Here is a 13227-nt window from a genome sequence, read left to right on the forward strand (position 1 = left end):
TATAATATTCGCACTAATCAATCAACACTTTCTTGTCTTTCTATGTATCAATATAATCGTATTGTTTTATTAAATCCATTCAAAAGAATCTTTGTCTGAAAATAAAACATGATCCTCAACTGCGTTTCCCCTCCAGTCAGCAGACGGCGACGCTGCCAGCGTGACGTATAATCTAGTGGACGGTTCTTCAGAAACAGCTGGTCACCCACCTCCGTAGCTTGCTAGCCAACATAGCCGAAAGATTCAAGCTATTTATACGCTTTCGGTGTATATTAGCTACTGTGTTTTAGACACACATCTGTCGTTTCAACGTGTTAACCTATTTAATTTAATATTACGTTAGTTTGTATTAGTCAGCTATAGTAGTTGGGTGGTTAAGTTAGCACTAATCTAGTTGCTAATGCTAATGATGAACTAACTAGCTAACATCCCCGAACATGAGCTCCCTAAACGACTCTCCTCCTGTTAAAGAAGAGGAGGGCTGCTGGACGGAGAATGAAGCTCTGGGGCTGAACATTGTCGTGAAAGAGGAGAAGGAAGAAGAGGATGTCACAGTTAAACAAGAAGTAGAAGTTGAGGCTGTTACAGTGAAAGAGGAAGAAGCGTTCAGAGTGAAAGAGGAGGAGGATGTTACAGTAAAAGAAGATGAGAAAGAGGAGGATGCCGTTTCTGGAGTGAAGAAGGAAGGGGAGATTACAGTCACATTGAAAGATGAAGAGGATGAGATAGGAGATCTGTTTAACACCAGTAAGCACCGCCTTAAATGTGTTTTTAACTTCCGAGTTGTCTCGTCAATACCTCTTCAACGGAGGGCCCTGGGGTGATGACTGATATGTCTAGAATCAGACGACGTAGATAACAAGCTACCCCTTATTTTCTCCGTTCCGTTTCCAAAAAGTGACTTAAAATATATATTTGAGAAGGGTCTGTATGCTGACCGCAGACTGGGGGGCACGGCATGTTGTGATTTTAACGTAGTGATGTTTTACTACACATCGTGCCCTCCAATAGTGCCATGTGAGAGTTGCGTTGGCTACACCAAAGATTATGGATATACTGACAAGATGTCTCTCTGCCCTGACAAGGGGAGTCGTTTTCCACAAAGCGTCACTGAAGGTTCTCTATCTCCCACATATCCTTTCTATCTATTTTTTAAAATATCTTCTATGAGGGTTGTTGACGTCAACCGCCTGTATTCAATGGAGAGAGATGCTAAGCTACTAGAAATGGCATAGTGGTGTGTGTAATAGAACATGAGATAAATGACATAGTGGTGTGTCTAATAGAACAGGAGAGAAATGATAGTGGTGGATCCAATAGGACAGGAGAGAAATGACATAGTGGTGGGTCTAATAGAACAGGAGAGAAATGATAGTGGTGGATCCAATAGGACAGGAGAGAAATGACATAGTGGTGGGTCTAATAGAACAGGAGAGAAATGGCATAGTGGTGGGTCTAATAGAACAGAAGAGAAATGGCATAGTGGTGGGTCTAATAGAACAGGAGAGAAATGGCATAGTGGTGGGTCTAATAGAACAGAAGAGAAATGGCAGTGTGGTGGGTCTAATAGAACAGGAGAGAAATGGCATAATGGTGGGTCTAATAGAACAGAAGAGAAATGGCATAGTGGTGGGTCTAATAGAACACGAGAGAAATGGCATAGTGGTGGGTCTAATAGAACACGAGAGAAATGGCATAGTGGTGGGTCTAATAGAACAGAAGAGAAATGGCATAGTGGTGGGTCTAATAGAACACGAGAGAAATGGCATAGTGGTGGGTCTAATAGAACAGGAGAGAAATGGCATAGTGGTGGGTCTAATAGAACAGGAGAGAAATGGCATAGTGGTGGGTCTAATAGAACAGAAGAGAAATGGCATAGTGGTGGGTCTAATAGAACAGGAGAGAAATGGCATAGTGGTGGGTCTAATAGAACAGAAGAGAAATGGCATAGTGGTGGGTCTAATAGAACACGAGAGAAATGGCATAGTGGTGGGTCTAATAGAACAGAAGAGAAATGGCATAGTGGTGGGTCTAATAGAACACGAGAGAAATGGCATAGTGGTGGGTCTAATAGAACACGAGAGAAATGGCATAGTGGTGGGTCTAATAGAACAGAAGAGAAATGGCATAGTGGTGGGTCTAATAGAACACGAGAGAAATGGCATAGTGGTGGGTCTAATAGAACAGAAGAGAAATGGCATAGTGGTGGGTCTAATAGAACAGAAGAGAAATGGCATAGTGGTGGGTCTAATAGAACAGAAGAGAAATGGCATATTGGTGGGTCTAATAGAACAGAAGAGAAATGGCATATTGGTGGGTCCAACAGGTAAATAAATTGTCCCAAATTATATAATTACTCCTGTCTATACAGAAATATATAAAATACTTTACCAGAAAGCATGACGTTGCCACAGAGGAGTCAGGGATCATTAGCTTCTTTACAAAAATACCTGTTTTGTTTCAAATCACAAGCTTGTAGGCTTATGCCTATTTGGGCAGTGCATGTGGTAATAGGCCTCACTGATTATTGAGTTGAGGCTGTCAGTGAAAAACATCTCAAATAGGTGTGAAGATAATGTCTCTTGAGTATAATTTAAAATGTTGAGACAAGGAGAAGGGGAGGGTTGTGTGGTGAAGATATAGGTCAGTCTCTCTTCAGAATGTGTCCTCCGCTGGCTTCCACCAATTCTTGCTCCTCATTGTGTGAATTGATTGCCCTTAGTTTGAGTTTATTATATAAATTCCCATACAAAGGCCAGTAGTAAATGTACAGTTATTTCCTGTCATTTGGTTACATTCATTTCTGTTAATACATGTATTAATTAAAGTAATTTACTGTTGTCATTCACAGAATGGAAACGTTGTCTGTTCAAAACCTGCTACACTTGTGAGAAACCACTTTTGGTTTATTTCAGAACCATCATTTACAAGATTCGTCAATTTTTTTCATTGTCTTTTTGTTTGGAGTTCTCCATGTGAGCAATGATATGTCTGGTTTCTCTGTCCTGATAATGTTGAGGGAGCGAGTGTCTGGTTTCTCTGTCCTGATAATGTTGAGGGAGTGCTCACCTGAGCATAGAACTACTTGGCTGCTGGAGGAAATGTAGGAAAGTGTTTTTCTTATAACATCCATTGTGACGTTCTCCGACAAGAGAGACTAAATGTCTCTCAACCCGAAGAATACTCTCGACCCCAGATACCTATGAACTACTATATTATGTCTGCATTACAAATAGTCTGTCACTGGTTAACTGAAATACCACTCTTGGCTTTGGGCAAAGGACCAACACAGTCCACCAGAACACAGTCCACCAGAACCCTGCTGAAAGTTTTGTCAAAAGTAGGAATAGGCTGCAAAGGTGCAAATGGTACAGCTTGGTTCGGTTTACCGGTCCGCTGGCAAACACTACAGGATTTACAGTGAGCCACAGCATCCTGTTTCAGACATCTGGTTGACCCCCAGATGACCTGCCATACTACCATCGTGAGCCACAACATCCTGTTTCAGACGTCTTGTTGACCCCCAGATGACTTGCCATACTACCATCGTGAGCCACAACATCCTGTTTCAGACGTCTTGTTGACCCCAGATGACCTGCCATACTTCCATTGTGAGCCACAACATCCTGTTTCAGACGTCTTGTTGACCCCAGATGACCTGCCATAATTCCATCGTGAGCCAACCTCCGTATCTTTTGTCGAAGCGCAACTGGAACAACAATTTGAGATAAACTGGGCCAATCGTCTTGCCCAGAAGTTGCGCGAGAACACCATTTCCTCGTTAGAACACCATTTCCTCGTTAGAACGCCATGACCTCGTTAGAACGCCATGACCTCGTTAGAACGCCATGACCTCGTTAGAACGCCATGACCTCGTTAGAACGCCATGTCCTCGCTAGAAGGCCATTTCCTTTACTCTGTTCAGCAATCAGCTGCTTCCTAGAAACATCTTGACTCTGTTCAGCAATCAGCTGCTTCCTAGAAACATCTTGACTCTGTTCAGCAATCAGCTGCTTCCTAGAAACATCTTGACTCTGTTCAGCAATCAGCTGCTTCCTAGAAATATCTTGACTCTGTTCAGCAATCAGCTGCTTCCTAGAAACATCTTAACTCTGTTCAGCAATCAGTTGCTTCCTAGACATCCAAGTGTCAACTGTAGGGATCCTCTCTTCATTGAGGTTCTACAAACTCTCACCTTTGGGGTTTTCAAATGAGAGGTCAACTCAGGAGGTTGACCAAAATCAGGATCACCCATAAATGTCTGACAGGTCGAAAATGGTGGGATCGCTGATATCCTCAACACTAGACTTGCTCCTGGTGACTTTCTTAGACAGAGCACGTGTAACGGCACATGCTGGGATCACTTTAGGGTACTTTTCTGATAACCCATCTGGTTCCTTAATTCTGGGTTCCTTACAAACCACAGGATTTGGCACAACCTTCCCTCCAGCCAAAATGAGACCCCCTTCACCGGTAGGCTAGGCCTCACTCCAACGACAACGGAATGGGAAATGTTTTAAGGTTATACCAAGGATCATTTTGCTATTACATTTTGAATTGTAAGACCAATGGAAGTATCAACAAAAAATATTAAATTATTTTAATTCAAAAAACGATTTGTCCGTACTGCTATAACTCATAGTAACCATAGTAACACATTGGATAACATTCACAACATGGAACAACAGTAACCATAGTAACATTGTTTCCCCCAAAACATCTAAAGGAAGTTTGTTCTGAGGTGTCTGTCCTATATCTGTGAGATTTTTTGGGATGTCTTTAATCCCTTATTTATGTCACTAAAGTCTTTCCACATTTTGTTATTTTACAGCCTCATTCTACAATAAATAAAAAAACGGATTAATCTACACACAATGATGTAATGAAAAAGCAAAAATAGGTTTTTAGAAAAGATGTCACATTTATTAAATGGAAAAAATATTATTATTATTTATTATTATTATTTACACAAGTATTCAAACCGTTTACTATGAGACTCAATTGAGCTCGGGTGCATACTGTTTCCATCATCATCATCGTTGAGATGTTTCTACAACTTGATTGGAGTCCATCGGTGTTATATTCAATTGATTGGACATGAAATGGAAAGGCACACACCTGTCTGGCTACCACAGCATTCTGAAGCATTCATGCTTCTACACCTGCATTGCTTGCTGTTTGGGGTTTTAGGCTGGGTTTCTGTACAGCACTTTGAGATATCAGCTGGTCTAAGAAGGGCTATATAAATCAATTTGATTTGATTTGAAGCGATACGCCATCCCATAGTCTTATTTTTTTAATCAAAAGGGATGCTGTCAAAAATGTATTGAATTCAATTGGATTTACCCAGCCTACAAAGCACTACAGCCACTTTGTGATGAACAGTTCTGCTCTTTTATTGAGGGATCTAGTCTAGATTAAACCTCATAGGAAGACAGTTTTATCATGTGGAGGTTTCATTTAGGTCTCTGTTTAACTCGATACTGTTTGTCTTTTGCAGGAGAGAGACCAGACTCTCGCTATGACAGCGGGAAGAGTCCTTCAGGTGAGCCAGACCCAGAGACGCCCAAACCAGCAAGACAACACCACTGCTCCCACTGTGAAAAGAGTTTTCGCTGGTTAGGGAACCTAAATCGCCATGAGAGGACACACACTGGAGAAAAGCCATACCACTGCTTCCACTGTGAAAAGAGATTTTCCAGATCAGGGGACTTAAAAGTTCATGAGAGGACACACACAGGAAAAAATCCTTTCCAATGTTCACAGTGTGAAAAGAGTTTTATTCAGTTAGGAAGCCTGAAGGAGCATGAGAGAATACACACCGGAGAAAAGCCTTACCACTGCTCCCAGTGTAAAAATAGTTTTTCACGAGTAGGGGCCCTAAAAGCTCATGAGAGGACACACACAGGAGAAAAGCCTTTTCAATGCTCACAGTGTAAAAAGAGTTTTACTGTGTTAGCTAATCTGAAAAGGCATGAGAGAATACACACAGGAGAAAATCCTTATCACTGTTCCCACTGTGGAATTAGTTTTATTCAGTTAGCGAGCCTGAAGGCGCATGAGTGGACACACACAGAAGAAAAGCCTTTCCAGTGTTCCCAGTGTAGAAAGATTTTTACCCTGTTAGCTAACCTGAAAAGGCATGAGAGAATACACACAGGAGAAAAGCCTTACCACTGCTTCCAATGTGAAAAGAGATTTTCCCGATCAGGGGACCTAAAAGCTCATGAGTGGACACACACGGGAGAAGAACCTTTCCATTGTTCCCAGTGTGGAAAGCGTTTTACTGTCTTAGCTAACCTGAAAAGGCATGAGAGAATACACACAGGAGAAAAGCCTCATCACTGTTCCCACTGTGGAATGAGTTTTATTCAGTCAAGGAGCCTGAAGGAGCATGAGTGGACACACACAGGAGAAAAGCCTTTCCAATGTTCCCAGTGTGGAAAGAGTTTTATCGTGTTAAGTAACCTAAAAAGGCATGAGAGAATACACACAGGAGAAAAGCCATTCCAATGTTCCCATTGTGGAAACAGTTTTACTCAGAGAGGGCACCTACAAGAGCATGAGAGAATTCACACAGGAGAAAAGCCTTACCACTGCTCCCAGTGTAAAAATAGATTTTCCCGAGTAGGGGACCTAAAAGCTCATGAGAGGACACACACAGGAGAAAAGCCTTTCCAATGTTCCCATTGTAGAAAGAGTTTTACCGTGTTAGCTACCCTGAAAAGGCATGAGAGAATACACACAGAAGAAAATCCGGGCACTGAAGACGTGGATGTCGATTAAGGCAGCCCCTCGCACCTCTCTGATTCAGAGGGGTTGGATTAAATGTGGAAGACACATTTCAGTTGAAGTTGTACAACTGACTAGTTATCCCCCTTTGCCTATAGAGCTCTGCTATAAACATGAGAGCAAGATTAGATTTTATGTTCTGCATTATTATTATTATTATTATGGAGGCCACCACGTTAAGAAATTATGGTATGTTCTGAAAACTGACTTCAGGTTTTTGAGGAATCTAGTCTTGCAGGAAGACAGTTTTATTTTATGGAGGTTTAATTCAGTTCTCTTCTCAGTATTTGGTATGAGAGGGACTAGACTTATCACTGCTCCCAGTGTGGAAAGAGTTTTACCTGGTTAAGGAGCCTGAAGGAGCATAAGACACACCAAAAAAGCCTTACCACTGCTCCCAGTGTAAAATTGATTTTTACGAGTAGGGAACCAAAAAGCTCATGAGAGGACACACACACAGGAGAAAAGCCTTTCCAATGCTCCCAGTGTGGAAAGAGTTTTACCTGGTTAAGGAGCCTGAAGGAGTATAAGAAGACGCACCAAAAAGGCCCTACCACTGCTCTCTCTCTGTGTGGAAGGACATTTTCCCAGTCACAGAACCTGAAATCACATGAGAGAATAAAGGCGCGGTGTTCTGACTTATTTCTGACTGAGAATTGCCACATGAAATCATATTGTTTATGATAATGCATGTTTATATAAGGTCCCACAGTTGACAATGCCCGTGAGAGCAAACACCAAACAATAAGGTCGAAGAAATTGTCCATGGAGCTCCGAGACAGGATTGTGTCGAGGTACAGATCTGGGGAAGGGTACCAAAAATTGTCTAGCATTGAAGGTCCCCAAGAACACAGTGGTCACCATCATTCTAGAATGGAAGAAGCTTGGAACCACCAAGACTCTTCCTAAAGCTGGCCGCCCGCCAAACTGAGAAATGGGGGTAGAGGGGCCTTGGTCAGGGAGGTGACCAAGAACCCGATGGTCACTCTGACCGAGCTCCAGAGTTCCTCTGTGGAGATGGGAGAACCTTCCAGAATGACAACCATCTCTGCAGCACTCCACCAATCAGGCCTTTGTAGTAGAGTGGCCAGACGGAAACCACTCTTCAGTAATAAGAACAGGACAGCCCGCTTGGAGCCAAAAGGCACCTAAAGACTGAACTCTTTGGCCTGAATGCCAAGCGTCTCGCCTGGCGTAAAGCATGGTGGTGGCAGCATCATGCTGTGGGGATGTTTTTCAGCGGCAGGGACTGGGAGACTAATTAGAATCGAGGGAAAGATGAACGGAGCAAAGTACAGAGAGAACCTTGATTAAAACCTGCTACAGAGAACTCAGGACCTCAGACTGGGGCAACGGTTCACCTACCAACAGTACAACAGCCTGAAGCCCACAGCCAAGACAACGGCGGAGTTGCTTCGGGACAAGTCTCTGAATAACCTTGAGTGGCCCAAGCAGAGCCCGGGCTTGAACTTGATCAAACATCTCTGAAGAGACCTGAAAATAGCTGTGCAGTGATGCTCCCCATCCAACCTGACAGAGCTGGATTCAACCTGACAGAGCTTATTTCGAAATCTAGTTATCTGACTGAATCAGAAATACAGATGTGGAGTAGACGTAGAATTTGTTTTAAATTCTCATAAAAAATCTGAACTAATCAAACAACACTCGTTGCTCTTTATACGTGTTAATATAATATTCTTATTTAATGGAGAGAAAAAAAATGTTTCCCTAAACTTCTTTATAATATTATAATTCAATGAAGAAGAAAAAAAGTTTTCCCTCCTCAACTGCGTTTACTCCCTCCAGACAGCAGATGGCGATATATGGTCTTTCAGGCGATGTTTCTAGTGTGACGTATAATCTAGTGGACGTGTAACGGTATAATTTTAAACCGTCCCCTCGCCCGAACCAGGGACCTTCTGCACACATCAACAACAGTCACCCACGAAGCGTCGTTACCCATCGCTCCACAAAAGCTGCGGCCCTTGCAGAGCAAGGGGAACTACTACTTCAAGGTCTCAGAGCAAGTGACGTAACCGATTGAAACGCTATTTAGCGCACACCGCTAACTAAGCTAGCCGTTTCACATCCGTTACAGACGGAACACTTCTTTAACAACTGCGGCCACCTCGGTAGCTACACAACAAAGTCGGAACGTTCAAGTTCTTTAGACAATTTCGTGGTTTATTTGCCACTATGATTGAATCATACTTATGTGGTAAAAACTAGCTACCCCATTTAATTTAATATTTATGTTGTTAATCAACTAGCTGGCTGGTTAAGTTAGCACTAGTCTAGTCGCTAATGTTAACTCGCTGACATCCCCGACCATGAGTTCCCTAAGCTACTCTCCTCCTGATAAAGAAGAGGAGGTCTGCTGGATGGAGAAAGAATCTCCCGTGATGGAGGAGGAGGAAGAGGAGGCTTTTACAATACAAAAACAAGTAGAGGGTGAGGCTGTTACCGTGAAAGAAGAAGAGAAAGACGCCTTCAGAGTGAAAGAGGAGGATGTTACTGTGAAAGAAAATGCCGTATTTGGAGTGGAGGATGAAGTGAAAGAAGATGAAGACGTTTTTGAAATGACGGATGAAGAGGGGGAGATTACTGTCACAAAAGAGAAGACTGGAGATCTGATTAACACCAGTAAATACAGTGAGTACTATCTTATAAAACAGGGGCATTGATCTGATTAACACCAGTAAATACAGTGAGTACTATCTTATAAAACAGGGACACAAACTCTGCAGTTGTTGAACTGGTGTGTGATTTTTAAAAGGTCATTCTACTCTTGAATATGTTTTTGTACTGTCGGAATTGTTCATGACGTCCTCCAGTGATTTTTAACTTTTCCTGTTGAAAAGTGATATATAAATACAGTAAAGTATAAACACACTAAAGGGAAACAAATAAATGTTTTGGGCAAAATAGTGTTTTTTTTAGACAACTGCAAACTGGAAGGAGTGAGTGATGTCATAGTAAGGCATTCAAGGAGTTGCCTTGATGGGAGTCATCCAATAGACGACTGATCTTCATGTGAATATTCATTATTCTTTTGAAAATCCTTCCTGTTCTGTCAAGTTGGTTGTTGATCATTGCTCGAAAGCCATTTTCAAGTCTTGCCATAGACTTTCAAGACAATTTAAGTCCAAACTGTAACTAGGCCACTTAGGAACATTCAATGTCATCTTGGTAAGCTCCTCCAGTGTAGATTTGGCTTTGTGGTTTAGGTTATTGTCCTGTTCATACAGTTTTTTTTTGTACAGATCTCTGAAATGCACTCTACCTACGTAACATTCAGTGTCTCCTTATATTATTCTGGGAAAACAGTTTTCATGGGCACAGAAATCCTAAATAATTTCAGAGTAAGCAAAATCCAATGGTTCTAACCTAGTCACCATAACTTTAATGACAACACCCAAATGGATACTGTCATTAACGCGGTTCGTCAATAATTACATATAATACTTAATTCTGTAGCTGTTTAGTTACAGTCACATGTTCAACTATCATCAGCTGATCCAGGAGATCATTTTCTGAATGACAGTCAAATGACAAACATCAACAACCAAAGTGCTTCTTCATTCATTACTCTGGTAAAGACAGTTATGCCGTGCTCCATGTTGGATCCAACATCCATAACAAATTGATGTTTATAATGTGTTACTGTCTGCTTGATTTACAGTAGGGTCTCGTTAGTCTGTTTGGAAACAAACTAACGATGGATAGGCTATTCTACAAAACACAGAACTATTTCCTTTATTCAGGACATTTAGAATCACAACACATTACAGAGGAGCTTAGTGGGATTATTCACACAATTATCTGGTGATCAGGTTATGAAATGTCATGACAGACATTTTAGTTTCCAGGTTTCACCTGAAATATTAAATTATTTCTAGTCCTAGGTCTATGTTGTTGTTATGTGAAGTTATGAATCTTACAGTAGGTCTGCTATTGTGAGGGGAAGTTATGGTTCCTACAGTAGGTCTATGTTGTTATTAGTTGAAGTTATGGGTCCTACAGTAGGTCTATGTTATTGGTAGCTGAAGTTATGGGCCAATTCATTAAACACTTAGTGTACAAACCCTCATTGTCAGGCTGATGGCAAAACTAGCCAAAGAGCATTTTACTGGTTGAAAAGTGTTAAGCAGTTGATTTGAGACAAAAACACAAACATTACATTAAGCAAGAGATTCAAACAAACCTTACAATTATAATCCAAAAGTAGTGTGAAATGCGCTCATAAGCAACCTGTAAATGGAGGCTATTTTTGCTGTCAGCCTATGAGAACTCCCGTGAGTTTTCCCCCACGGTGGTGAATTAGTGAATAGACACAGAGCTTAATGTGAGTTTCCTTGAGTAGCACTCCCGATCTTACAATGATAGTGTGCTGTAATATTGTGGAAGACAAATCTTCGCTCACCATTTTTGCTCCAGGCAGATATACTCCGTCCATAACTAGTGGTTTCCTCATTACCAGATATACCACATCCATAACTAGTGGTTTCCTCGTTACCAGATATACTACATTCATAACTAGTGGTTTCCTCGTTACCAGATATACTACATCCATAACTAGTGGTTTCGTCATTAGCAGGTAGGTGTTTCTGCAATAAAATTGTGTGTGCATTGCCCTTGTGCTGCAATTTGATTAAACACAGAAAGGAGACCAAAAGTCGTCTGGCACACTGCTTAGGATTTCAACAACTTTAATAACTTATTTCTAGTTACTATTAATGTGGAAACAAGACAAAATATGACTATTGTTGCTAACTTGACTGTCTTAATTGTCAAATTGAACAGATCTCAATTGTTGAACGACTTCATGGGTACGCTCTGGGCATCACCTTTTACCTCAAATAAACAGTGGATTTCTTCTGTTGTGGTCCTTTAACCATCTGTCTGACTTTGTCATTCACACAGGTGAGAGACGGGACTATGGGGATCCTCAACAACATCATGATGCTGACGAGGCAGAGAAAAGTCTCTCCCGACCAGAACTCCTCAAGAAACACCCGCGAGTACACACAGGAGAGAAATCTTACTGCTGCTCTGACTGTGGGAAAAGATTAAACTCTTCAGTAGACCTTAAAATACATCAAATAATTCACACTGGGGAGAACCCTTATGGCTGTGATCAATGTGGAAAGAGTTTTATTCGGCTAAACAGCCTGATACTACATCCGCGGACACACACAGGAGAGAAATATTATGGCTGTAATCAATGTGGGAAGAGTTTTACTACACCTAACTATACACAAGAGAACACACACAGGAGAGAAATCTTATAGCTGTGATCAATGTGGGAATAGTTTTACTACATCTAGCCAGATGACTTTACACCAGAGAGCACACACAGGACAGAATCCTTTTTGCTGTACTCAAAGTGTGAAGAGTTTTTAAACATCTAGCTATCTGACAATACACCAGAGAACACACACAGGAAAGAAATAAAATAGCTGTCGTCAGTGTGGGAGGAGATTCTCTGATCAAACATCAGAAAATACACTGTTTCATGATATCAATGAAATAATGTAGAATGTTTTTAATATTGTGGAAGTATTATAATGAATGTCAGAATGTAGAACCTCTAACCAGTGATGTACACATTATTCCCAGATTCCATGTGGTTTTTGAGTTGTTCGTTTTAACAGGACGTGCAACCTCATCTCCCTCCCCTCGGCACAATTGATTTCAACATGATATTGATGAGTGATGACATAAGTTTTGGTTTCCTTTGTTTAGTGAAGCCTAAATTATTGACTTAATAACAATGATGACCTACCTGGGAACAGAGGGTTAACTGACTTATTAACAATGATGTTATACTGGGGAACAGAGGATTAACTAACTTATTATCAATGATGTTCTACTGGGGAACAGTGGGTTAACTGACTTACTAACAATGATCTACTAGGGAACAGAGGGTTAACTGACTTATTAACAATGATGTTCTACTGGGGAACAGAGGGTTAACTTATTTACAATAACGGCCTACCAGGGAACAAACTGTTTCTACATATTGGTTATTGATTTGGACAGGTTAAAACTGTGTTTTGACATTGCACTATTCCCATTTAGCAAAATGTAATTCAAAAGAAGACTATGTCCGGTTGTAGCTGAAAGTGAAAGTTGAAAAGATACCTTTTTGGGTAGTTTTTTCAATTACTTGAAAACAACTTCATTTCAACGTATTTGCAGCCCAAACAAATGGATGCAGTATAATAAATGGGTCTATAATCAATTTTGTTAACAATCTTACATCACTCCAGTATTTCGTTACAACATCCAAGTGCTAATTGTCTTTATTCCACTACTGAAGAAGCATGATTCAAGTCACCTCATATTTCAAACAACCAGCCTGACAAAAGATACATGTTTTATTATTCCATGCCTCACCATTAAGTTACTTATTGCCAATACATATTAACAAAG

At 41.0% G+C, this 13227-nt stretch overlaps 1 protein-coding gene across 3 annotated transcripts; it reads left to right on the top strand.

Annotated features, from left to right (window-relative positions):
- Positions 1-202: 202 nt before the first annotated feature.
- LOC124007961 (gastrula zinc finger protein XlCGF26.1-like) lies at positions 203-13227 on the top strand. 3 transcript variants are annotated; one of them, XM_046318866.1, is made up of 3 exons: positions 203-747; positions 5501-5545; positions 11716-13227. In XM_046318866.1, the coding sequence occupies exons 1-3, from the start codon at positions 438-440 to the stop codon at positions 12081-12083; spliced, it is 723 nt and encodes a 240-aa protein (XP_046174822.1). In that variant the 5' UTR covers positions 203-437; the 3' UTR covers positions 12084-13227. The 3 variants fall into 3 exon arrangements, with proteins under 3 accessions (XP_046174822.1, XP_046174821.1, XP_046174823.1); XM_046318865.1 differs by lacking the exon at positions 11716-13227 and having other exon boundaries at positions 5501-7848; XM_046318867.1 differs by lacking the exons at positions 203-747; positions 5501-5545 and adding an exon at positions 8765-9444.

This window comes from Oncorhynchus gorbuscha, linkage group LG21 (assembly GCF_021184085.1).
Source record: "Oncorhynchus gorbuscha isolate QuinsamMale2020 ecotype Even-year linkage group LG21, OgorEven_v1.0, whole genome shotgun sequence".
Taxonomy (NCBI): domain Eukaryota; kingdom Metazoa; phylum Chordata; class Actinopteri; order Salmoniformes; family Salmonidae; genus Oncorhynchus; species Oncorhynchus gorbuscha.

Excerpts from the sequence above, each read along its gene's own strand:
- LOC124007961 (XM_046318865.1), top strand. The coding sequence starts at position 438 with ATGAGCTCCCTAAACGACTCTCCTCCTGTTAAAGAAGAGGAGGGCTGC. Across the intron at positions 748-5,500 it reads AGGAGATCTGTTTAACACCA|GAGAGAGACCAGACTCTCGC; the intron begins GTAAGCACCGCC and ends TGTCTTTTGCAG.